We start from the raw sequence: 27,643 nt of genomic DNA, 5'->3' as shown, positions 1-27,643 counted from the left end.
TAGGGAGCCTAAAAAGAGAAAGAAACAAGAAACAGGAGTGTAAGCAAACTAGTATTACCAGGCACATACAGGAAAAAAAAAAAAAAAATCAATGTTTTATTTTTTTGTTTGCTTTTAGAAGGAATGCTGGCTTTTGCATTCTAGCCCCTCATTCATTCAAGACTCCCTTTTGGTATTCAAGTGCGATCTACAAGTGGGTGGTGTGAGTTTGTATATTTACAATAGCACTTTTCAGGAAGTGCTAAAGTAAATCCTGTGGTTGAGAAGTTTCTTGCACAGTACTTGAGGAGCACAGATTGTTTTGGTTTCCGTGTTATTTATTTAACTTATAAACTAAAGTGTGAGAGCATATATACCACGCACACAATTCAGAGAATACCTGCTACTCTATGCCAGTGGACATTTCAATGTAACAATGTTTAAAAAAAAGCTCTGGGGCCGAATCTGATAATGTTCTTTTCCCAATTAGTAAATTACCGATCACACAACATTGAAAGTCCACATGCTTATCTAACGTTTCAAAGTGATTTCCTCCTTCAGTAATAAAAATGTTTTTAAAGAGAGTGAAAAGATTAATTCTACAGGGGGGAAACATAGGACATACAGCAATTAAATAAGCATGATCTAAATTATTTACTACATGAGTCTGCCTTTGTTGAAACTTATTTCAGGGCCTAGTTTGATATACCTGACTAGCAGAGAATTACGGACTTTTAAAAAATCTGAGGCCAGCTGTGGTGGCTCACACCTGTAATCCCAGCATTTTGGGAGGTGGATCACGAGGTCAGGAGTTCAAGACTAGCCTGACCAACATGGTAAAACCCCGTCTCTACCAAAAATACAAAAATTAGCTGGGTGTGATGGTGTGCGCCTGTAATCCCAGCTACTCGGGAGGCTGAAGCAGGAGAATTGCTTGAACCCAGGAGGCGGAGGTTGCAGTGAGCTGAGACCGTGCCACTGCACTCCAGCCTGGGCGACAGAGTGAGACTCCATCTCAAAAAAAAAAAAAAAAAAACAACGAACTACATGCACACATATACTGTAATGCATAAATTCTGTTCAAAATCATTCCTGTGTTTGTTTAGGTAACATCTGTTTCCATGTCAGTCTAATGCATTGTAAACTTACTGAGGGCAGGGAGCATGTCTAACCTAATGAGAGTTGTCTCAAATAAATATCAGTCCAGAACAATACTGTTATGCATACCAAACCCATCCCTCCATCTCCCCCACCATCTTCTCAGCCAGTAAGAAACTGCCTCTGCCTGACTCTGTGCTGGACTACTTGCTCTTGTCAACCTTCTATAACCACCAAACCGGTCATGTATCATGACCCTGAACAAACTGGGCCCTGTATTGTCTCTGTAATGAATCTCCTCTTCTGGAGACATTATTAGCAAAACAATCTGCCAGGAACTTGCCTTATATCGGTTCCATTTTCTCTGAGGCTGCTTTTCCAGCAAGAAGTGTTACTGATGGATAGGCCCTTCTGCTCATCACAGAGCCAGCCCTTTTAGAACACATTCTTATCCTTGAGGATTTTGGCAGCAGGTGCTCCACTGTTGAGCGCTTACTTTTAGATGAAATTAGGTAGATGAACTCCTACCCCTATAGTGAATGACATATATATATATATATATATTTTTTTTTTTTTTTTTTTGAGATGAAGTCTCAATCTGTAACCCAGGCTGGAGTGCAGTGGCATGATCTCGGCTCACCACAACCTCTGCCTCCTGGGTTCAAGAGATTTCTCCTGCCTTAGCCTCCAGAGTAGCTGGGATTACAGGCATGTACCACTGCACCCAGCTAATTTTTTGTATTTTTAGTAGAGATGGGGTTTCACCATGTTGGCCAACCTGTCTTGAATTCCCGACCTCAGGTAATCCACCGGCTTCAGCCTCCCAAAGTGCTAGGATTACAGGCATGAGTCACCGGGTCTGGCTGTGAGTGATATTTTTATCAGTAAATGGTTATTAGTTCCCTAGGGGAAGAGACTAAAGGATTAGATATAAACACGTATTCATATCTACTCAAATAATTCCTGTATATGTACTCATGAGGGGCAGAATAATTTCAGACATCAGACAGCATCCATTGAACTCTTGCGGCTGCCTTATCATTGAGTAACCTATATCTCTCCTCAATGCCATTAGCAGCACTTAGCAGCTCAATATTTGATCTCCATTTGTATGTAGACTTTAGAGTCTCTTTAAATTGAATAAAACAACGTAGCCTGAACTTTGGTTATCTATAAGAGCAAAAGACTGAAAACAATCCACATGACTATTAATTAAGCCTTTCCCAAATATATCTGCAATTTTTAAAAACAAAACAGCACCATATGTGCTGATAACGACCTACCTTAGAGTTGTTAAACTAATAAAGCAAGGTACAGAGATGCATATATAATTATGCCTGCATTACAGAGAATATTGCTAGAAAGATAAATAAGAAAAAGGTTAACATGATTGCCTCTAAAAAGGAGACAAGTGGCTGGGCACAGGGGTAGCAAGAAGGCTGACAATTTTACTATTGTATTTTTGTATTTTGTAATGTGACATAAAAGTTATTTACAGATTCAAAATGATTTACTAATTTTTTTAAAAAACCAGCATAGGGATTGGAATTAGACAGACTTGGATTAGTGTCCTGACTAGGGTTGCCAGACATAAGATGCAGGACATCTTGTATTTTTTATTTTATTTTTATTCCCAGATAATGCAGGGGTCCTGTATTTTTATTTGCTCAATACAGCAAACCTAGGTCCTGACCTCACCATTTATTTTGTTTGTAACCCTAACAAGTGAGTTAGGTCAGATTCCTCTGAAACAGAAGGAAGGAGAGGAAGCCATGCAAGGATGAGATCTCAGGCTCAGCCCCATCCTGTGGGTGAACTTGAGTGTGAGTTCATCCTCGGTGTTGTCCCATCTTCATATTCCCACACTGCACCAGGCAGCCCTGGCAGAGAAAGGAGAAGAACACAAACTCTCAGTCACTTTCAGCCTTCTGCATGTGTGGGAAAAATGGCTCTAGTAATCCAAGGACAGATTTCCCACAAAGAGCCTTAGTTGCTGGCTGCTGAAAGTACACCAAAGCCAGGGGGATAAAAGAATCCATAAACACATATTCAAAGGGACAAGCAGGTCACTGGGAGTCATGCTGAGGAGCGTCATTCCTATTCCTGCCTCTGGTTCCTGAGCCTGTAGATTGCTCCCATTGGATTCCCATTTGTACTTAGACTCTAGAGTCTCTATAAATTGAATAAAACAGAGCCTGAACTTGGGTTAGCTATAAGAGCAAAAGACTGAAAGCAATCCACACGACGTTTTATTTTCATTTATTTATTTATTTATTTTGAGACGGAGTCTTGCTCTATTACCCAGGCTTGCATGCAGTGGCATGATCTCAGTTCACTGCAACCTCTGTCTCCCAGGTTCAAGCAATTCTCCTGCCTCAGCCTCCCAAGTAGCTGGGACTACAGGCGCCCGCCACCATGCCTGGATAAGTTTTTGTTTTTTGTTGTTGTGTTTTTTAGTAGAGATGGGGTTTCACCATGTTGGCCAGGCTGGTCTCGAGCTCCTGACCTCAAATGATCTGCCCACCTCGGCTTTCACCCAAAGTGCTGGGATTATAGGCATGAGCCACCACTCTCGGCTACCATGACTATTAATTAAGCCTTTCACAAGTAAATCTGCAATTTTTAAAAATTTTAAAAACATATGTAATAGCTGCTGCTTTATGCTACTTACCACATCCTGAAGGACAGCACCCCAATCTTGAGTTTGCCTTCAACAGACGGTTCCATGCTCCATCAGGCTAGAATCTTCTGAATGTGGTGGTTTGTGGTAGGAATGGCAACTTTCCTCATTATGGACCCTTTGCCACACTTCATTCACCATAGAATGGGTCTCGAGGTGATGTTATATCAGCAGACGAAACACTCTGTGGGCCCCCAGACAGCAGTGTTGGCTGGGGACCTGCAGAAGAAGGGAAAGCTCCTTTGTGGAGTATGTCAATCTGGTCAGGATGAATTGAGCCCTGGATTCCTTTGAGGAAGGACTGGAGGGATTCCTGCTGTATACACTTACGGTGGTGTTGCAGGGAATTCTGTCTGCCTATTGCTACAGAACAAATCACCCCAAAATGAGGCTTAAACAACATTTTATCATGTCCCAAGGTTTTGGAGGGTCAGGAATTTCCAGGGCTCAGCAGGGCTGTTCTGAATGAGTTCCCCAGAAGCAGAGCCAGAGGCAAGAATTTGCATGCAAGTGATTTGTTAAAGGAAGTGTTAGGGAAAGATCTGTGAAGGCATGAGAGAGGGGAAGTAGGAGTGGGAAGAGGAGGAAACTGAGGCAGGATATGATCTCAGACCAAGTTCTGCAGAGGGCAGGCTTTAGCCTGATCCAGGAGGCAACTCTAGAGGGTCAGTTATATCTCAGTTGTATATCAGATGTCCTCATCTGATGCAAGGGACCTGAGCTTTCACACTCCTACACTTGACAGTCATTGGTTGTTTGCTACCCTGGGCATCAGGTTGGAACTGGAGGGTAACTCCCAGGCATGCCTGACTCTCTACACGTGAAGCTCCAGAGGCCTCTTCAAATTGCTGCTCAGCCTCTATTTTTTGATTTGTAAAATGGAAATAATATTTGTATCTGCCTCATATTTTGGCTTTTATTATTTTTTTAATTGACACATAATTATACATATTTATGAGGTACAGTCTACTATTTTGATATGTGTATAAATGTGAATTATGAAATCAGGGTAATTAGCATATGAAAATTCAAAATCTTCCCTTCTAGCTATTTGAAAATATACAATAAATTGTTAATTATAGTCACTCTACAGTGCCATAGAACACTGGAACTATCCTCCTATGTCGCTCTAATTTTGTATCCATTAACTAACCTTTCCCTAATCCTGCTTCCCATGACCCTGCCTGGCCTCTGATAACCACTAGTCTAACTCTATGTTTCTAAGAGTTCAACTTTTTTAGTTCCCATGTATGAGTGATAACATGTGGTACTTGTCTCTCTGTTGCCTGCCTTATTTCACTTTATATAATGCCCTCCAAACTTATCCATGTTGAGAGGTGTATATCTATTAAGTAATTTATCCATTTTTAATTGGATTTTTTTTGGTGTTGAGTTTGTATCTATCTCATCTTTTAGAATTTAATGGAATTATTCATGTAAAGTTTTTACCTCAGTATCTGGCGTTACTGTAAAAACAGTATTACAAATCATTATTTGGAGCAGAAATTATTCAAAATATACTATTGGTTTTATGTTCAATATTTTCTCTAAATTCAGCACAACAAATGCTTTATCATAGGCAGATAAATCTCCCTAATTATGAAAAGCAAATGTGAGTATCAGGAACAATGGCTAAATATACCAAAACATTGTGTTGAACACCATAAATATGTCCAATTTTGTCATTTAAAATGAAGAAAAAATTTAAAGAAAATATGAAATATTTTCATGTTTAATACACTTCTAGACATTCAGAACACCACATGACACATGGGCCTTTAAAAATATTTCTTGATTTGATGTATTAATAAATGTTGTTCATAATAATTGCAAAAAAACAGGGATAATTATAAATCTACAATCTCTTATCCACCAACGCCAAAATACAAAAAGCTCCAAAAACTACTGTTTTTCTTTCATAACTTAGTTGGTGGCAAAACCTCATGGGATTTGAACTCATTTGGCAGCAAAGCCTGAGGTGAACTGATGGACGAGCCATGTATACTCTTTCTTCACCTCACTTAGTGTGAGTAGTCACACGGTTTCACTACAGATATATTCATATGTTTGATTAAATGGTATTGTCCCAGGCATCTCTGGCAAAATTATATATGGTTTAATATGTGGATATAATACATACACGCACTATATTAACTTTCTAAAATGCAAAACTAATTCTGAATTCCAAATTATATCTGGCTCAAGGGATTGGGATGTGAGTATCTGCCCTTTACTGTGGCTCTATCTGGCACTAAACCATCTGGTGACTTCCCAGTAGACTTGGATGAAATCACTGTGCTTTCCCTGACTCCAGGGCCTTGCAGGACACAGCCAATGCCCACCATCTCCAGTGTAGTCCTTCCCTCTTTCAGGTGTTCTGCCTGGCTCCACACCAAGTTATGTCCACCTCCAGACATTTGCACTTGTCAATCATGCTGGAGAGGCTTTTCCTTGTTCCTCCTCCCCTGGAGGCTCCTTTCCTGCCTTCAGGTTTCAACTTAAATTTCTTCCCCCAAGAGAGGCCTACCCACTATTGGTTCCTGCTATTAGTCTTCATCAAGCATCCTGTTTAGTTCCCTCACGGCAATTAAATCTATCTATAATTATTAGTTCAATTTTTGTTTATTGTCTATCTGTCCCTCCAGACTCTAAGCTCTATGAAGGTGAGAGCTTTTACTTTATTCAATTTTGTAGGCCCAGCCCTTAGCACTATATAACTGGCATATTGTAGGGACTCAACATATATTTGCGAAATTGAATGAATGAATGAATCAATCAATCAACAAGACATCCATCCCAGACATGCTGTCATTGGGGTAGGATTTAAAGACCTCATCAGCTAACTGATCAACACTAATACAGTAAGAGACAACTGACTTCTTATATGTGATATATAAGTTGTATCAATTTGTTTTAGAATAAATAAAGTATTTGTCTTAAGTCCTGAAAGAATCACTACAGGTATACAGGCTCTGGTATAATGAAATAAGAGACATGATAGAGAAAATGCAACTCTCCCCTTGGCAAATACGCTAATGACAGTTTTATCCAATTATCCCTTGAACTTACTGCCTTCATTCACATTATGTTGCCTCATTCTGGTGTGGTGCCTTATTTCTTATTTTAACATGTGTCTTTATGCCCTATAGACATGGAATTCAAACAGCACCATTTCCCCATCAACTGTCCAAACATACCAAATTGACATGGGTTTAAATTTTCTGGGATTCTGGAATTACTGCCTATTTTCAGAATAAAACATTTAAATTCTCATAAAACCTTCTATCAGCATGGTAAATAATCTTCACATAAAATCAGAAAGTATTAAAATTATCTCATCTCTGTCATGATGATTTCTGAAAAGTTTCTGGGTGTGGCATGCATCTGGTAAAATGATACACTATGTAAGTCAGCCTCCAGAACTGGCCATTTTCCAAAAGTCTGCCTGTTCCAGAAAGGGTGGCATTTTCCCCCATGTTTCCGCCCTGTATAGCTAAGGGAGGAAGCTGAGTTTAGTGGTTAGTGCAATAGACTGAGTCAGCAAGTTTAGTTTCTATATTTGGTGATGTGATTTGCTGAAAACCTTTGTCAAACCAACTGTGTCTAAGTGATGAAAGGAGTCTTTGTTCTCTTATATCTAACTTTTCTAAACTTCTGTGTGAATACTATCTTCATTGCTACTGTCCTGAAACTCTGAAACATCTCTCTGGGATTTTTCTCCCTTATATTCTTTCAGAGAATCAATAAACCAAACCAAACAGCAGCAAAGCAAGAAAGAAAATAAGCCAAATACCAGGGCCTTAGTGGCCTATGCACACAGGTACACACACAGGTATAGCACAGGTTATACACGACCTGGCAGGGCCATGCATTCAGGTGAGAATAAGAATGAAGACCTCTGGAGCTGTGCCCAAATAAGCACTAGGCCCTTGCATAAAGTTCAGCAATGAGAAAGAGCAAAACTTACCATTACAGTATAAACACAATGTTAGACATTTAACTTTACCATTAGGATTAACTTTAGAACAAACATCTCCCCTTCCCCAACATTCAGATATTTAATGTAAAAGGGGGAAAAAATGTGTTCCCTGTTAGCCTGTTGTGGGCAAAATATTTTGTGGGGTAGAATTTTCCTTAACCAGGTGCCTACTACATTCTGCAACTTTGTGAAGCCAGCTTTGTTTGCAGCCAGGCATTACTTGGCTTATGTCATATCATGGGTTGAGTGCTTTAGGGGATCTAACCAAAGGATAAATATTTTTAAAATATTTTAAATAATTATATTCCATCAATGGAAAAGAATGTTTATCAAACCACTGTTAATAACTCCAAAACTTTTTCAAAAGTTTAAACATTTATCAAGAGGAAATTGATAAAAGGAGTAATAGAGTTGAAGTAAAGTTAAATATTATGAAGTCAAAAAAAGATGTGAATCTATACTTAAATCAGGTTTAAAAGACAAATAATGGCAAGAGAAGACTGTGTTATATGATTCCATGTATAAAATGTTTTGGATGTTTATGCATATAAATATATGAAGAATTATTTGAATGCATCATAACAAAATATTAATATAAATTTTCTATAGAAGTGAGACTTCCAAGGATATTTATTTACTTCTTTATGCTCTTCTAATATAAATTTATTATTAAAGATACAAACAAGCTATTGGCATTTAAATGTTTTTGCATTTTTGTAATAGAAAGATAAGCAAATAAAAATTAAACATCACCTCAAACCCAAGAGATAGGCACTGTTAACATTCTTCTGTATTTAAATACACATATATGCCCATTATTACACAAATGGTATAATATGTACATAATATTTTATATCCGGTTTTTCCACTTTACAGTGAATTACAAGTCTTTTTTCCAAGCTATTGTCTTTTTGTTTTTTTAATTCCAGTTAGTATTTTATTGTATGGCTATATTATGATTATTTAACCAGTCTTCTATTTCTAGAAAGTTATATGTTTGCCAATCATCTGCTAATGTAAAAGCACTTGGATGAATATCTTTATAACCCAATTATCAACATTCAGAGAACTTTCTCCAAGACAGTAGAGGATGGAATCAGCCTATCATCAGACAAAGGCCCAGTTGTTTCCTATGTTGCCAAAAGCATAGCTCAGTCTCTCAGCCATGTCTCCTAGACCTGCAATTAATACTCCAGGGTAAAACTCGCCTGTCAGTTGGGCTTGCTTCTCTGGATTCCCAGAAATAGGCCACATAATTCCTCATGATTTTGTCAGCTCATTGTCACTTTAAGGCAATTAAAAAACAAATTTTGTCCAATATTTTCAGTGTCTTTGGTAAGTTATTCCAAATATCAGTATCTCATCGCAAAAGTGAAAATAGAACATCTTTTTTAAAACAGTCATCTGTCACTTCCTCCTTGACACCCTCGGTAGTTTCCCTGGGTCCTTAGATAAACCTAAATCCCTCACTAGGAGCTACAAGGTCTTACACACTCTGCTTCTCACCTAAATCTCAGACCGCATCTCGCTCCACATTGCTCCTCTTTCAATAAGCTTCTGTCACTCTGTGGTTCTCTGTCAGTCCCCACCTCAGGGCTTCTGCAGCGCCTAGTCCCTCTGCCTAGAACACTGTTGCTCCAGATGTTCACTTGCCTACCTACTTCTCTCATTATTCAGGTCTCAGTCCAAACACCCCCTTTTCTTTTTCTTTTTTTTTTTTTTTTTTGAGATGGAGTTTCGCTGTGTCGCCCAGGCTGGAGTGCAGTGGCGCGATCTCGGCTCACTGCAAGCTCCGCCTCCCGGGTTCCCGCCATTCTCCCGCCTCAGCCTCCGAGTAGCTGGGACTACAGGCGCCCGCCACCTCGCCCGGCTAGTTTTTTGTATTTTTAGTAGAGACGGGGTTTCACCGTCTTAGCCAGGAGGGTCTCGATCTCCTGACCTCGTGATCCACCCGCCTCGGCCTCCCAAAGTGCTGGGATTACAGGCTTGAGCCACCGCGCCCGGCCCAAACACCCCCTTTTCTAAGTGGCCTTCCCTGACCATCCCATATAAAGTATTAAGTTGGTGCAAACATAATTGCAGTTTTTGCACTTCAAAGTCATGGCAAAAAACTGCAATTACTTTTGCACCAACCTAACAGATTCCACCACTTCCACTTCTTATCACTCTACTTGGTTTTATATTTTTAGCTGCACTTATCACCCTGACATTTGTTTGAATCATGTATGTTCCATCACGCTATGGTTTGACTGTGTCCCCCAAAGTTTATGTGTTGGAAATGTAATCCCTAATGCAACACTGATGGGAGGTGGGGCCTAATAAGAGGTGATTAGGTCACAACGGCTCTGCCTTCATGAATGGATTAATGTCATTATCTCTGGAATGGGGTGGTTATAGCAAGAGTGGGCTTGTTGTGAAAGTGATTTCAGTCCCCTCTTGCTCTCTTACTCTCTCTTGTCCTTCCACCCTCCGCCTTGGGATGACGTATCAAGAAGGCCCTCACCAGATCAGATCCCTGAATTTTCGACTTCCCAGCCTTGAGAAATATAAGAGATAAATTTCTGTTCTTTATAAATTACCCAGTCTCAAGTATTCTGTCACAGCAGCACAGGACAGACTAAGACACATCATCTCACACTAGAATGTCAGTTCCATCAGAAAGAACGTTCGCCGTACTCTATCTTATTCACCATGCCATGTGTTGCCAGCACCTTTAAAAAACGCTCCTTAAGAATCCTCTTTTCAGACATTTTCCAAGAATGCAGTATGGGAGAAGGAGGTATGAGGGGAGGAGGCCATGGGAGGAGGAGAGAGACTGGATCAAAAGCAAATGTTTACATAAGATCTGGTGACAGAGCCTGGCAGACCAGTTATCATAAGACTCCAATTATTTTCCAGTTGCTGTGTGACCAGCTGCAAGTCATACCACTTTGCCTTTCACAACATTTTAAAATACATGTCACTCAGCTTTCCAAACCAGTTCACCAGCTTCATCAGCCCTGTCTACCAACTCACTTCACCCATGACCCACCAAATGGCAGTGAATTCTAGGAGGGCAGTGTTAGAAAAGGAGAACAGGCCGGGCGCGGTGGCTCAAGCCTGTAATCCCAGCACTTTGGGAGGCCGAGACGGGCGGATCACGAGGTCAGGAGATCGAGACCATCCTGGCTAACACGGTGAAACCCCGTCTCTACTAAAAATACAAAAACTAGCCGGGCGAGGCGGCGGGCGCCTGTAGTCCCGGCTACTCGGGAGGCTGAGGCAGGAGAATGGCGTAAACCCGGGAGGCGGAGCTTGCAGTGAGCTGAGATCTGGCCAGTGCACTCCAGTCCGGGCGACAGAGCGAGACTCCGCCTCAAAAAAAAAAAAAAGAAAAGAAAAGGAGAACAGAGAATTCATGAAACCCAAGGAAACACTATAATTATTCTCATGAACTTAAAAGTGAATTCAAAATGGAATAGGCATTAAGAATCTTGGTTTATGAGCAGCAAGAATTGAGTAATAGTCTAAGCTGACTTGGCAGCATCAAAATCTAGGTGCCAACAAGATGGTTCTCAACCTTTTCATGGTCGTAGCACAATTTCAAATACCAGAATTTTGAGAAAACAGTTAAAGAGATTGAGACTCAAGAAATCTTTGACAATGTTAGCAATAGATGCATCATCATAATCACTACTAGCATAAAACAATTCTCATTTTGCCTGCCAAGATCTCACAGTGGCAATTCACTACAACCATTCATCCGCAGGTACTCGGACTTCACTTGTAGAGAACAGTTGATGCCCTCATGGTGCTCAAGGACATAATACAAAAGTTGTCATCTTTCTCCTGTATATTTTTCTTTAGTGAGAGGCTGACTCGTGTTAAACTGTCTTTCTTCTAGCAAATCATATTATTCTTCACCATGTTCTACAAACACCTCAGGTCCAGTTCTGCTTGACAGGCGTTGCCTGTTAGCAGAGTGCTTGGCTGCAGTAAAATAAATTGTATACATTGATCAAAACTGGGTAGCCTATTTTTTGGTGGCCAGAGTGCCATGACATGCCAGTTTGGAAGCAAGGCTGAATTCCTTACTTCCTATTTCAAACATCCTTATCCCACGGTCATCAAGCACACTATTCTGGGGTAAGAGACCTGACTAAAGTTGAATCGTTTGTAAAAAGGTAAGAAATACGGTTTTAATAAAGTCAATTGAAGCAATATCATAACGGGTCTTAAATAATATAAAATGTGTTAAATAGATGTCAGGAATCCATTAATTTATTAACAAATTCGTTCACTTAACAAATATGTATGAAGCATCTTTTGTAAGTCAGGTTCTCCCCCTAATTGCATGCTCGAGAGTGTGTGCCCTGTTAGAAACAAAGTCCCTTCTTCATAAGACCTACTTTCTATTGTGGAGGCAGATAATAACCAAAAAAATCAAGAAATAAAACAAGTAAATGTATAGTTAGAACTGATGATAAAAGTGAGGACTATGAGAAAAAATAAAGCAGCTTAGGGAGAGAATGCGGGGGAGGAGTGGCAGCTCTGATGCATCATGTGGTCTGGGAATGACTCACTGCTAGGGTGACCTTTAGGGAAGAGATTCTAAGGAAAGGAGAAAGTGTGGGCTGCAGCCTCCTTGGGGAAGAGTTGTTCAGGCTGAGGAAACAGGTGCAAAGGCCCTGAGGCAAGAGCACATTTGCATCAACATTGGCCAAGGTCTGAGGGAATGTTTGAGAGACAGTGGCAGATGATATAAGGAGGGGGTGCTGGGAAGGTGAAAGACACAGGCAAATCAGATAGAAACTCTATGAAGATCTTAGCTTCTACTCCTAGTGAAATGAGATGCCAGTGGAGGGTTCTCAACAGAGGAGTAACATGTTGTAACCTGTGTTTTAAAATGATAGCTTTGGGAGAATAAAGTTGCAAAATGGCAGAGAAGGGGAGCGATGATGGTGATGTCTGAATGAGGGTGGTATCTGTGAAAGAGGTGAGAAGCAATTGAATTCTAGGTATATTCTGATGGTAAAACAAATAATTTGCTAATGGATTAGATTTAAGATGGAAAAGAAATAATCAAAGATTAGACATTTAGCCTAAACACTGGAAACATGACATTCCCATGAATCCAGAGAGAGAATACTGTAAGGGGAAAGGTCTGAAATTTTAAAACATAAGAACTTCAATTTTGGAAACATCCCATGCTGTCCAAATTAACAGTCACTAACTACATGTGGGTACTTAAAATTTACATTTTAGTTAATAAAAACTAAATTAAAAATTCAGTTCCTCAGTTGCACTCAACACATTTCAAGTGCTCAACACTCACTTAGGGCTAGTGGCTACCTCAGTGGACAGTGCAGATATTAAAGAGCATTTCCGTGTCACATAAAGTTATATTGGGCAGTGCTGGTGGGACATTAAGCCTGTACTATATTATGGGTCCTGTGCTTTCATTTTTGTCATATTTTTTATTGGACAGTGTTGACTTAGACTTCCTTTCTATGTGAATTTCAATCGTGCTTATTTCAGTCTCTATGCTAGGGTTCTTCGTTCATCCACATTTTCCACTTCTCAATCATGTTTGGTTCAGGGAGAATGTCAATAAACGCATATGATTATGAGAAGCGGAAAATGTGGATGAAAGAACCCTAGCATAGAGACTGAAATAAGCATGACTGAAATGGAAGTACATGCAATTTTTACATTTTCCCTAGCCACATTAAAAAAATGGGTAAAACTAACTTTATTATTGTAACTTATTTTAATATGCAATCAATACTAAAAAATAATTAAGACATTTTACTTTTTGTACTAAGCCTTTGAAATCCCCTATGTACATCTCATTTCAGACTAGTCACACTTCAAAAGTTCAATAGCCATATGTGACTCATAACTACATATTGGACAGCACAGGATTAGAGTATCAATGAGTTGAAAACCTCCACTGACTGCTAGCAGTGGGTAATTCTTAAGAGAAGATGCTTACCAGTTAACATTTCTTCACATGGAGGGTGGTTTCATAAGTCTCCATTAGTATAGTTAGGGGCTTTAGATAAGATCTCTGCACAAGCTGCAAAGAGGCAGCCTTGTAGAATGACTGAACACATTGAGTAGACTTGATGAGATATAGGTTGTCAATCCAGCTCTACTACCTCCTGTCCTTGAACTAGTTAGTCAAAAACCAGTTTTCTTACTTGCAGAATGGATGTAGCTGTACTAGCCCTTTAACGTTTGCCCTAAAGATCATTTATGCAAAGCTTTAGCTCAGGGCCAACAGCCTGCTTCTCCAAATGTGAACTGTGAATGTTTGCACTGGAGACCAAGAAACAGAGACTCACTAGAATTCTGGTTATTCTATACATAGTATATTATTTATATGTGTATATAAATACACACAAAAAATATTTTAGTCAATGCTGGTTAATTAAACCTTTGCTCTAATTTGAATCATAAAGTTTATGTTGTAGCCACCTTTTATTGAGAATGGTCTCTGCCAGAAATTCAAGATTCTTGAGTTCATACAAACTTCAAATAGTATAGGGAAAGCTTAAATAATTGGTACAGTATTTCCTGTAAGAGTAGCAATCTAAATTGCTAGAGTGTCATCTTAATATAGTACCCTCAAGACTCCCCCAGCCTTTACTCAGTTAATAATTATTAAAACTCATCGCTAATTTCCTGTAAGGTTTAAAGAATGCATACAACATGTATTAGCACAAACACATTTCTTTATTAACCAAGGGCTGATCCTAATTAATCCAACACACTTTGAAATAGCTACATGTAAAATGTTTGTGATAAAGATAATTGAACACAGTAATGAAAAAAAAAAAAAAGAAACAGTATGGAGATTTGCTCATTGAACTGAGCTTGGTCATTCTTTGTCCAAAGTGATGATGGAATTTTTATTCTACTTTTTCATAGATCCGAGTACAGGTGACATTGTTCATGACACAGTCCTAGGAGAAGGAAAGATATTAAAGAGTTAGGTTAGCCTTATATACCAGCAGTGGTGGTATTAAAACATTAGAATCAAAGTCCCACAAAATCACGTAATCTAATTCATAGATGGAGAAAATTTCTTTCAGGATTCACAGGTTTGAGAGAAGCTAGAAGCTGTTGTTTTGCTTATAATATGCATGTTTTACAGAAAACTAACGTGTTGAATATATCTTTATTCTTTTGGTCATGGCAAATATTCCTTAAAGATACAGAAAAATGTGTGCCTAAGAGAGCAGTTTGGGGGCTTGCCAAGATTTCACTGTAATGTGGCAGCAAAGCAAGAACTCCCCCCTGACGCCAGCCAAAGCCTTTACTATGTCATGTCACTTCTCTATCTCCACTAGGACTTTCTTAATAATCAGTGTTCTAGTATTTAACTTGTTATTTTGCTTTTTTTTCTTCCAAACTGAGTTCTGTTAATGATCAATGATACAGAACAGTTATGTGAACTACAAATGCACACAAGAAGCTAAGACACAGCAGTTTGACACTTACCACCACTAATTTCCCATCTTTTAATTTTCTTGTTATTGTGCTTTCCTTCCCATCCCACTCCTGATGCTGAACCAATGCACCATCTGTAAAGTTGCAGACAGTCTGCAAAAATGAAGTAAATGTTTTAATCTTCCAAGTACATTACAAGAGTTTCCATGACTCATAACCTCATTAATCAACATTTTTTTTCACCTTCTCCTTTCTGAGTCTACTTCATTAACCCATATTGATTTTATTCACAATAGTTTGTGGTTTTCAACCTAGTAGCTTCTAAAAGATGCCAATTCTATGATGAAGTTGATACTTTTGCTAATTTGACAAAACTCAATTCATAACTTTTTCATTAAGCTCTTGTCTACAAACAGTAAAATGTTATTGATACAGTCTATCATTCCAGAAGCTTCTGTGATTTCATAACATGTCAGGACTGACCTGAGTTTTTCTGCCATCAGCTGTGGTTTCTTCAAATTTCTCTCCCAGAGTACAAGAAAACTGTGTTGTTTTCAAAGTGCTCTCAGTTTTTATGGTGAGGTTTTTGCCATCACAAGTGATGATACAGTCTGGCTTGGCCATTGCGCCCATTTTTCGCAAAGCTATTCCCACTCCTGTAGAATGTTAAGTCATGTTAAATAACAGGAAGACCAAAGTTATCATTTACATGATAAAAGCAATATAATTCCATTGTAATCACTTTGTGCAGCATATTTTCCCTTACTTGCTTATTGATAACTATTGTAAACACATATCCCATGGTATGAGCCAGCACTTTACATATATGAAACTCAGGTAAGCTTACAACAGCCCTGTAAAAGGCAGATGTTACTGTCTCCATTTTACTGATGAGAAAGCGAGGCACTGAAGTAACTTGCCCAAGATCGTTCAACTAGAAAGTGATGGAGCTGGGAATCAAGAGCACTGGTACTCTGGCTTCAAATCTGAGCTCTTGGCCACCCTGCTATGCTGGCTTTCAGAAAGTTAGGGAAGAAATGCAAACTTCCAAATTTTATTTACTGAAAGGAGTTGATAGAAGGTGGAGATAAAGCATTCAAAACTGCAAATTCAGGAGTTCGCGCAATCTTTTTCTTTTTACTGGATTCTGCCAACCATTACATTCTATGACTCCAGCACACAGTCTGGCATATAAATGCTCTCAATAAATATTTGATTAGTAGACTACACAAAATAGAAATCGATCCTGAGATACTCGAATAGCACAATCTTTTAAAAGTCAGCAGCACAATCTTGATGCTAACAAATGGAAAAAAAAAATCCTACCTTTGAATATAAAAAATATTTCATAGCTTTATAAATCAATAGAAATTTATAAAATACCATATTAAGTTGTATATTAATATATGATCTATCAATTTCCCCTTAACGTTAACATGCAATTTATGATCTCTCTCTTTCCCCTTCGAGTTAATTAACATGTATAAAGAGACATTATTAGATCCAGGCCAAATCACTGTTTCATAAATGAGACTACAACCTACGCAGTGTGATTGTCTTGAAGAACTCTCAGCCAGGCTTTAAAGTTCCCCTTGGAGCCTTCTCTTTGGCCAGCTCAGGGCTAGTGCCTTATGCTGTTAATTGAGTCACTACTTACTCTCACTTTGGACAAATAAATGGGCTCTGCTCTTTTCACATCGTGACTGCTCCCTAATGAACTGAGTCTTGACAACCTTCAAGACTCCAGAATCCCGGAAACAAGCCCTCCAAACCTACACACAATTTGCTTTCTACAGTTTGTTCTCTGGGCCTTAAACTTGTACACACACACTGTATTTATTGGACATGTGCAGTAAATCGCTTTTTCCAGAGTCATCTTGATGTAGGTTTACAAGGAAAAAGAAAAATACTGCCTTCTTATTTCACTGATAGTATCATAAATACACTCATGATTCACCATAAACCAGCCTTAACACCACATTGTCTTGGATAAAAGGTACTGAAGGAGTGATTCCGAAGTGCCACAGCGACCAGGTATCAATAGAGGGCCACAGTAGTTATTTCACCAGCGAGCAACCAGGTTAACATTTGTGGATACCGGCTTCTGAAGCAACCTCATAAGTCCCAGCCGTCCCTTAGGGCTGGAAGCTCCGTTCCAGAGAGGATCCATGCTATGCTAACTCCATCTCACTTTCTAGTGGCCTGTGACAAAGGTCCATTTTTGTTTGCAATTTATCCAGTTGTCTCAATCAGCATGCAATCTGTCACTGGCATAGAAAAGGACAGTAATTTATAATGAAGCACTGTTTTGAGTGAGAGAAATGAATCTTACTACTGAGATTCTTCTCCCTCGGAACGCTTTCCGCAGGGCCACACCCATCTTGCATGCAGTTTGCCGCAGGAGGGCCGGGCAGTTTCTGTTACGGTTTTCCAGCAAAGCCCACTGCCCCCTTCCCCCTCACCCTCAAGAGGCAGAGGCCAGGATGGCAACACATGGCCACCCCCAGGCACAGTCGGCCTAATTGCGCTCCTCCCACAGGCCACCCTCCCACTGCGGTGCCCCGGCCCGGCAGTGCCAGCAGCAGGTCGGCACCGCCAGCGCCACGCTTCTCGGGGGCCCTGGTGTTCCATGGGGTGCCAATCCAAAGGGTTCGGCTCCACTGCTGAGGGCGAACAGAGGACCTGGGAGAGATGGGGCTGACAGAGGAATACAAGCTGAAGCTGCAGCGTCGCTCAGACCTGTCTACAGGATTTCTGCGGGAAACTGCGCGCCAGCACAGCGTCCCCAAGAAGGGAGGGCGACCTGCGCGCCATAGAGGAACAAAAGATGCGACAGGGAGGGAAAGGGGAGTGCTGCCACGATGCGGTAAATGGAAGAGACAGGATGGTGGCAGGAAGGGGAAGGATGAGTAAAGGAGGAAAACAGGGAAATAGAGGGTCGCCTGGAGGGGGTCGAAAGAAGTGCAGCGTGAGGTGACGGGTGAGCGCACTAAAGGACAGGAAGCAATGCGGAGTGGCTGCTGTTTGGGCGAGGGGAAAGAAACATGAGAGGTAGGTGGACCAGGAGGTGGACTACCTCCGGAATCTTGCGGCCCGCGGGCGGGCAGGAGGCGCGCACGCTCCCTGCTCCTAGACGCCTGCCCGCGTGGTGCTGCGCGCGCTGCACCCAACGGCCGCGTGGTGGGGAAGATGGGAGGGGTTGGTGGTAGGTCGCCGAGCATCTCCTGCCCCGGAATCTGGCACGCTGACTGGGACCGAAGGACAGACGGCCACAAACACGCCACGTTGCAGGCGCTGCCAGGTCGGGTGCCTCACCTAGCTCCTTCATGTATTCATCAAAGCCTTTACTATCCACCAGGCGCCATCTTCCTTCCAGCTGCTGAACTGTGGCCATGGTGGGCGCGGGCTGGCTGACGTGCAGAGTAGGGTCGGCGTCGGCGTGGCAGCGTGCTGTGAGGCGCCCGGCGCCGGCGGCTGCTTTATAACGCCGGTCCGCGGAGGGCGGCGCTATGCGGCCAATGGGAGGCGGGCCTCGTCCGGCCCTCGCCCCGCCCGCCGCGCGCCCCCCTGGCCTTCCCGTGGTCGGGAGGTGCTAACTAGCAAGCAGGGACTCGCCCCGCGCGCCCCACGCCTCCTGGACGCCGGCGCATGCACGTTTCGGCGCCTCTGCAGGGCCAGGAAGCCACAGGGGGCACCTGGAGGCCCAGCCCCGCCTCTCCTTCACCCCTCCGTTTGACAGCCTATCCACCGCCGTTTTTCCTTTCAAAATACCCGGACCAATCGATTAGCCCTCGCCGGACTCGGACTGCAGGAAGTGATTGATCGGCTGTTTGGTTTATTGATTGATTAACTACGGTGCCTCCCTGACCTTCTGCTCCTTGCCAGCGGACAAGCTCACAATCCACACCCTCCTGAGAGAACCCGCTCTCGCCATCCGCAGGTCTCCCTGGCCCAATAGTGGGGATATACCTGAGTTGAGCTAGAGGATTTTATCAGAAGGTGCATGTTGGAACGGGGAACGTCTCCGGAAGTGTGGTTTCTAAACTAAAAGACTGCAGGAAGTGTCAACTCTAGTGATTGTCATTGCCATTCAAGAATGTTTTATTAGTTTATGTTTCCCTCGTAGTGCACCCTTCACGGTTTCTTCTCAGACACCAGCGGGTTCCCTCTTTCTCTTGAACTATAATCATACCCTATACATGTGCGTAGAACATGATACGTTTCAAAGTGTACTTTCACAGTTTATTACTTGGTGTTCCCGGGTGCCTGTTGGAGCTGACCTCCCTGGACTGGACTGACCTCCCTGGACTGGACTGACCTCCCTGGACTGGACTGAGGTGAGGAAGTTGCCACACAGGTTGGCCGTTTCGATAGAGGTAATGTGCATTTATTGAGTAGCTACTAAGTGCTAGATGTGCTTCCTGGGCACTTTATAGACATTGGTCTCCACTATATTTTTGCTAGGGGTGTTATCCCAATTTTTCAAAAGAGAAAATAGGGCAAAGAAAGTGCACAGTGGTAGAACCAGAATCCCCATCCAGGTCCAACTCACTGAAGACCTTATGAAATCAGACCACACCTGATGACGGAGCTCTGAGTAGACCATAGTCACCGAGACACTACTAGTTCTTGTATCATCCTTGACAAAATTGAAATCTGAGGTTGGTTTGCTATCTCCCATCATGCTGCTCCCTTGAACTGCATCCCTTTCAAGTCCCTGCCCTAAGTTTAGGGTCACACCAGTCTTCCTTGTGGTACCATTTAACACTCAGTTGTTTTCCCAATAAGGGTCTGCATGTCCCCACTGCTCAGAAAACATTCGTGTTCTGAGGGAAGCTGAGTGCATCATTTGCTCAGTGATGGGAAGTCCTGGCTTCCAGGCACTTCAGGGAGCTACTAGGGCTGCCTGTGTGTTTGAGCTCTTCATGTGCCGTTTCAACATGTCTTATCCGTTTCTGTATAGAATGTAGTAATAATAGGACGCAGCACTCTGATACTAATTTTTAAATTATCATAATCTAACATGTTACAGAAATATCAAAAAGAGATTGGCACTGGAGTACTAGATACTTAGCTACTTAAGAAATAGCCTTTAATCCCAAGGCCTTACCTAAATCTTAAGTTTAAACACAATCTCTAATGTGATGAGTGGAAATCATTCTTTTGTGTTAAAACATACAGAAAAAACAAAGATATATGGCCAAAATAATAACCGTTATTTTATCTTGTGGAACAAAAAAGGGCATGGTGATTGCTCTGTTCCTCAGGGAAACACATTGAATGTCTTGTTTTCAGACACTTCATCTGATGTGTATACAGATGTGTGATTGGAGTAGATTATTCCTAATGCCCCTTAAGCTCTACTACTCAGATTCTTTCCTTCTCAAGAGTAATGGTAATGGATTTTAAGCTGTGAAAAAGCAGTAAGTACTCTCTTCACCCGCTAAGTAAAGGCCTATTCTAGGCTACTTACCTTGCACCCATTATGAGGTGTAAAACCAAAAATGTTGTGAAAACAAATTTCACTGAAGTCTCATGTAACTTTTTGGGGATGGTTGAGTATTTCTTCGTTGGAAAGAAGGAGAATCATCACTTGATTGTGATTAATTACGACACAGGAAACAATAGTTTTATCCTAGCCTGTCCTCAAGAACATTAGTAACTGTGCTGTTCATTATTTTTAGTAACAGCACATATGTAATACAGGTGTTATATCATGTCTTCCTTCACACTGGAAGATAATAACACATTCTGCTTATGGATGAAAATGACTGAAGAATCAAGAATTACTAGCAACTCTTCTTCCAGTAGCTTAGAAACCTGCCTTTTTCAAGACAGATGCAATTTTACTTAATATCTCTGAACCTTAGTTTTATCATCAGTGAATTTAAGGAGATGAGAATTAAAACTAAATGATTTATTAGGTCACCTTCAGTTTATGAAGTACTCCTGCAGTAGTAGTTCATGGCTTTGAAAAAGCGTACTCAAAATTACTCTATTTCCACCTAGTGGTAAAACCATAATATTTCTCTGAGGCTTTACTTGATAAATGTGAGTAGTTTTTCAGCTTCTCATTCTGTAATCACACACAGCTTTGGAGCATATTGTGTCATTTTTATTTAAAGACAACTTCCCAGTTGAAGTTTATGTACATAGATATGCCTTCCACAAAGTTGATTATTGCATATTAATTCTTCCTAAGGACAGTAAGTGTTGGTGGCTTAGCAACAGGCAGTTGGTAGAGAAATGGAGAGTACCACACTAAATTATTGCAGAGAATATTCGAAGTAATCCATTTCAGGGAACTGAGTCTTTTCTAAGTATATGGCCAGATGATAAAAAAAAAAAAAAAAAAAATTAATCACTGAGATTGGAGAATACGTTTATTTAAACCTAGTGCCTCCCTTAAATTTTATAACCAGCTTTTTGACCCTCACTCATCTGGCTTTCCTTGCTATAGACATGCTTTGCATACCTAGCTTCTAGCCACATCTTCCCTAAGAAAATTTCACTTGGAATCAGTTCCAAAAGAAAATCTTAAGAGATAGAGTATGGATCTGCATGTTGTCAGCTATCTGAAGCAGCAAAAATTCCCGTATGAGAATAAAGTCAGGGAGCCTTGCAGTTTAAGGCACACCTTAAATATTAAATTTTAAATCCTTCAATGCATCCAGCCAAAACAAGAAATTGCAATAGCTACCATCCATCAATGCAAGGTTTTTTTGGTTTTTCATAATAAGATTGGTTTTAATTAAAGCACTTATAAGGCCGGGCACAGCGGCTCACACCTGTAATCCCAGCACTTTGTGGGGCTGAGGTGGGCAGATCACGAGGTCAGGAGTTCGAGACCAGCCTTACCAACATGGTGAAACCCCATCTCTACTAAAAATACAAAAATTAGCCAGGCATGGTGACACACGCCTGTTAATCCCAGCTACTTAGGAGGCTGAGGCAGGAGAATCGCTTGAACCCGGGAGGCGGAGGTTGCAGTGAGCCAAAATCGCACCACTGCACTTCAGCCTGGGTGACAGAGCGAGACTCCATGTCAAAAAAAAAAAAGCACTTATAAAGATGGAGTTATATTTTGAACTTTGTGCTTTTACTTAAAGCAGTTAGAGTCTTACACAACATGACTGCCATGACTAACCATTAAAATTTTCCAGCACCTTAAATAATCCATCATAAACTTGTGCTTGCTGAGTTAACTGGACTACAGGATAGTTGGAGGGAAAATGAGGCAATTGCAAAAGTTACAGTAATAAAAGGTGAATGGCTTCAAAATAAGGCAGAGGACATAATGGCTCATTTTATAATAAAAGCTTTCAGTATAAAATTAATACATTTCCCTTACTTGTATAGATCTTCCTACTTTCCAGATGTGTATTATTGTATATTACATTTGTCATTAGCTCATGGCAACAGATATACGTAGTTTGGGCTAACCCTTTTATACCTCATATGAGCAGTGTTCAAAGGTTTAAAAGCGTAACTCCGAAGGGCAGAGCTTGGAATGAAACAGGAGGATGCAACCAAGCCACCCCAATAAACACAAAATCTTAGTAAAAGCACTTTGTTTACCAGGCAATACAACTTCAAAACAAATTCCTTAGCAACCCCAACCTCTTCAATCACATTATTACTCCTAATAATCACATTATTACAAGCCCACTTCTAATCATATTATTACTCCTAAGCCTCCTTATATACAAAATATTAGGCTGGCCAAGCCCAAACACACAGACACATTCATAATGAGCACCTCTGTCCTTAAAAATTGCAAACATGGCCGGGCGCGGTGGCTCAAGCCTGTAATCCCAGCACTTTGGGAGGCCGAGATGGGCGGATCACGAGGTCAGGAGATCAAGACCATCCTGGCTAACACGGTGAAACCCTGTCTCTACTAAAAAAAAAAAAATACAAAAACTAGCCAGGCGAGGTGGTGGGCACCTGTAGTCCCAGCTCCTCGGGAGGCTGAGGCAGGAGAATGGCGTAAACCCGGGAGGCGGAGCTTGCAGTGAGCTGAGATCCGGCCACTGCACTCCAGTCCTGGCGACAGAGCGAGACTCCGCCTCAAAAAAAAAAAAAAAAAAAAAATTGCAAACATAAAATACCTCCAAATGATATGTTCCCACTGGAAGGGGCCAAATTCTTTTCTTGTAGATTACCCTTTTCTATTTTTCATTCCTACCTCCCATGCAATATTCCTAGATTCTCACACCATTTGATCATTTCTCTTTTTTGGTATTATTATCTATCAGAATTAATGATTTTTTCAAGTCAAATCTACAAAACCATGGATTTGCTTGCCTCTAAGCTATTTATCTCAGTGAGTCAGGCCCATTGCTCCCATTTTTCTGGATTAGCTTTGAAGAAGAATCATCAGCATTTAATAACCTACCTAAATCTGACTAAAGATGCTTTCTTGATCCTATCTCTGGTCCTCCTCCTTTGGCAGTGGGAAGAGCTACCCTGTAACTCCTCAGAGTCATGCACAGAGCTGTAAAACCAGCATGGAGCTGATTTTGTGCACTTCTCTGAAGGACCCAAGCAGCAGGATGGGTACTTTTGTTCCATAGACACCACAGGACACTTTTTGTTCACCTGCTCACTTCTGCATTGACCAAACTTAAAGATATAAATTCAACAGTATGTAGGGGAAGGTATATTTAATTCTCCCATGCATTTCCTCTGCTGTCTTGCCCGCTGTATGCCTAAATTCCCTGTTTCTACGGCAATGGTTTGTCCTCTAAGTAATCCACTATTAATTATAAGAAACCAGTTTAAGTCTCCAGTAAACTATATTCTGTTTTCTACATTGGCTAAATATTATAATTTCATGCAGGAACTGGGAGGCTAAGTAGTTGTTACCAGTAAGAAGGTCAACTGTGATCTTAGTTCTAGCCTATTTTGGAAGGTGGGATAAAAAATATTTGTGTCACAAATCTCAAATCTTGTCTCCTGTCTTACAACCTTGAAATACATAGTTAATTCCTGCAGGGTCTCAGACATCCTACTGAGTTGCCAAATATTGAGCACCAACCTGGGTCTCCCTTGTCAACACTCAGGACTAGAAAGAGGAGATCTCAAATACCATGGCCTCAGGATTCTGAATGTGGGTCTGAAATCCCTCCTTACTTTGGATTAAAAGCTCGCCTGAGCTACAAACATCTGTTGTCCTAGAATGGATATTTTTACTTAGATATTAACCAATTCAACTTCACTCCTTTATTGATTCAGTCAACAAATCAATAAAATTGACATCAAAACTTGAAATCACTTTTTAATTTTCCTCCTGTTCTCTTCCTACCCTGCCCTTTCTTCTTCACACTTGATATCAGTTTTACCCATCTGAAGGAGGAATAAGACTGACTTGTCTTTGAAACATTTGCTTTGTCTCATAACTGCCACATGCTGGGCCTAAAGTGTATGTACCTGGATCTGAAGACAACAAAATACCTAGAGGATCTGCTCTGTGGGTGGGACATGGCAGCTAGAGCTGTGGAGGTCAGGCTGGAATTCCAGGGGATGGTACTATCATGATTCTGATGGGTTCTTCTGATCTGGATTTGGTCAAATCCTAAAAAAACACTAAAATAATCATGTGCCCTGCATCCTTACCTCCTTCCTTCTGCTCAGCCCATCAGATAGCATTAATTCTAGCTTCACCATCAGGGCAGAGATGGAGCTCCTAATGGCCTTTCTGCCTTGGTAGGTTATCTGAACATACTATTTTTTGCAGAGTGCAAGATAGGATGACCATATCCTGGTTTGACTGGGGCAAGTCAGGGCTGTGCTTGTTGTCCTGGTATGATTTTGAGCAATGCCCTCCTTCCTTCCAACTATTTCAAATAGGATGAAGAGTTGTATATTTAATTCTCACATATCAGGCAGCTCCAAAGTCTAAATTTCAAGGAAGGCATCAACATGGTACTACAGTGTCATCTATTGTAGGACCTGAAGGTGCCTTGCAGGAGGGAAAAAAATGCGGTAGGGCCATGTTCAGTCTTTCCCTACTCAGGTATCATACAAATATGTCATGCAGGGATAGCTTTGCTTGCTCACAAAAGAATGGCCAGCAGAGCTGTCCATACCAGACAGATTCCTTTGTCTCAAATCAGTCCGTATTTTTAGAACACCTAGTAATTATGTGGATAGAATCTAGTTCTTATCTTCAAGAAGTTTGGTATCTAAATCTGTACAAGCTAAAGAACTACATCCATTTTGGGTTTTTTAAGTTTCACAAACATTTATTAAAAATTGATTCTGTTTTAGTTCATCACATATTGAAAATTTGAAAAAATTAAAGATCTTTGAAATATCAGATAAACAGAAACCCTCAGGTTCCCCATAATTTATTATATCTTTTTTCTTAAGAAACAGGCCGGGCGCGGTGGCTCAAGCCTGTAATCCTAGCACTTTGGGAGGCCGAGACGGGCGGATCACGAGGTCAGGAGATGGAGACCATCCTGGCTAACACGGTGAAACCACGTCTCTACTGAAAAATAAAAAAAAAAACTAGCCGGGCGAGGTGGCGGGCGCCTGTAGTCCCAGCTACTCCGGAGGCTGAGGCAGGAGAATAGCGTGAACCCGGGAGGCGGAGCTTGCAGTGAGCTGAGATCCCGCCACTGCACTCCAGCCTGGGCGACAGAGCAAGACTCCGTCTCAAAAAAAAAAAAGAAACCACATTATTTTATTTAAGAAATAAATGAAAGGTTTTTAGATCATCACTGGTTAAAGTCTACATTTGTTGTTTTCCATTTACACAATAATGTTTTTATTTTGTTCTTTTTATTTTATTGACAATTGTATATATGGGGTAAAATGTGATGTTATGATATAGATATAGATATAGATATAGAAATAAAATAATAAAAATTAAATAGGAGTAAATTGAACCAAGGAGATAAAAAATCTATATACTTAAAACTGTGAAACATTGATAAAAGAAATTTAAAATGACACAAATAAATGGAAAGATATCCTGTATTCTTGCATTGGAGGAACTGATATTGTTAAAATGTCCATACCACCCAAAGTGATCTATAGATTCAATGCAATTGCTATCAAAATTCCAAGGTCATTCTTCACAGAAATGGAGAAAACAATTCTAACATTCATATAGAACCACAAAGGACCCCAGTTACCCAAGAAGAACAAATAGCAAAAGCTGGAGGCATCACACTACCTGATTTGAAAATGTACTACAAAGCTATAGTAATTAAAACAGCATCGTGCTAGCATAAAAAGAGACACATCAACCAATGGGATAGAATAGCCCATGAAAAAACCACATCTACAGTCAATTTAATTTTTTACAAAGGTGCCAAGAACACACAATGAGGAAAGAACAGTCTCTTTAATAAATGGTATTGAGAAAACTCGATATCAACATGCAGAAGAATGAAACTAGGCCCTTATCTCATATACAAAAATCATCTCAAAATGGATTAAATTCTTAAATGTAAAACATGAAACTACTAGGAGAAAACATAGAGGGAAAGCTCCATGGCACTGGTCAAGGCAATTGTTTTATCTTTATAATATTAAGTGAGGTTTATTTTTTAAAGCTAGTCTTTTTAAAAAAAAAACAATAACAACAACAGGCCACCTCTTTTGCAGAACCAGGTGAGTGTACCAAATAGATATACCTTGTTTAAAATTAATGGGCCAAATGTCAAAAAGTTAACTGAGGTAAACTTTGCTCAGATGGATCTTGTCTGAGAAATACTGGGTCAGAGATCATAAAGCAACCCATGCCACTACTTAGCTCTGCCTGTGCTTTAGAGTTAGTTCATTGCTGTGAACCTGGGAGTAAATGGACACCAGGCTATGCCTGAGGCAGTGATGCATACTGAGATATACAACTTGCATAATAAAAATGTCCAGCATACAAGTCAAAACTGGAATTGTCTACCACCCAGCTAGTTCAGTAAGGGTCAGAAAATCCTGCTGAGTTCCTTTTCTGAGAATTGAGAGAAGAGTCTCAGAAGCAAAGCTGAATGATTTCTTGCCACACATACTCTGATGCCCTTGTCTTTCAATAGAAACTATATGTGGTTCCTGGGGAAAGAATATGGTTCTATACGACAAGTTTTATTTGTTGCATGTTGTAAAATATTATCACTTCTGCAGCTATATTATCAGGACATCATGTAAGTATCAAGACAGAATAGGACCAGCTTCTATAAACAGGAAAGAATGCCATTTACCGGTGTCCCTTTGAATGTATTTAGCATATGAAAGTTACTATATGTTACGTACTATATGGGAAAGAAAGCTTTTTTTCTCAAATACCTTTCCATTTTATTGCATTTTTGCATTTTGGTTGACATAATCATTTCTGAGATATATTCACAGAAACAAAAATTTGACCCCAATATGAAACAGGAAATCAAAACTGCCTAATATTCCATTTGAAAGCATGTGGTGATATAAATCATAACTAGAAACAAAATAAAAATAATGTAAGAGTT

General features: G+C 40.5%; 1 protein-coding gene across 2 annotated transcripts; it reads right to left on the bottom strand.

The window, feature by feature from the left end:
- Nucleotides 1-14,432: 14,432 nt before the first annotated feature.
- Nucleotides 14,433-19,127, bottom strand: FABP5 (fatty acid binding protein 5). Of its 2 annotated transcripts, none has more exons than XM_033202713.1 (4): nt 18,486-19,127; nt 15,654-15,826; nt 15,222-15,323; nt 14,433-14,683 (listed from the first exon to the last, which is right to left on the bottom strand). In XM_033202713.1, the coding sequence occupies exons 1-4, from the start codon at nt 18,562-18,564 to the stop codon at nt 14,630-14,632; spliced, it is 408 nt and encodes a 135-aa protein (XP_033058604.1). In that variant the 5' UTR covers nt 18,565-19,127; the 3' UTR covers nt 14,433-14,629. The 2 variants fall into 2 exon arrangements, with proteins under 2 accessions (XP_033058604.1, XP_033058605.1); XM_033202714.1 differs by lacking the exon at nt 18,486-19,127 and adding an exon at nt 17,503-17,572.
- Nucleotides 19,128-27,643: the final 8,516 nt, after the last annotated feature.

Source organism: Trachypithecus francoisi, unplaced genomic scaffold (genome assembly GCF_009764315.1).
Source record: "Trachypithecus francoisi isolate TF-2019V2 unplaced genomic scaffold, Tfra_2.0 Lachesis_group7, whole genome shotgun sequence".
NCBI classification, from domain to species: domain Eukaryota; kingdom Metazoa; phylum Chordata; class Mammalia; order Primates; family Cercopithecidae; genus Trachypithecus; species Trachypithecus francoisi.
The sequence above is the reverse complement of the archived record's forward strand: the minus strand, read 5'-3'. Positions and strand labels throughout refer to the sequence as shown.

Coding starts and splice junctions, on each gene's coding strand:
- FABP5 (XM_033202713.1), bottom strand. CDS start 18,564: ATGGCCACAGTTCAGCAGCTGGAAGGAAGATGGCGCCTGGTGGATAGT. Junction 15,324..15,653: donor CTGATGGCAGAAAAACTCAG/GTCAGTCCTGAC, acceptor TCATTTTTGCAG/ACTGTCTGCAACTTTACAGA. Junction 14,684..15,221: donor AAGATGGGAAATTAGTGGTG/GTAAGTGTCAAA, acceptor TCCTTCTCCTAG/GACTGTGTCATGAACAATGT.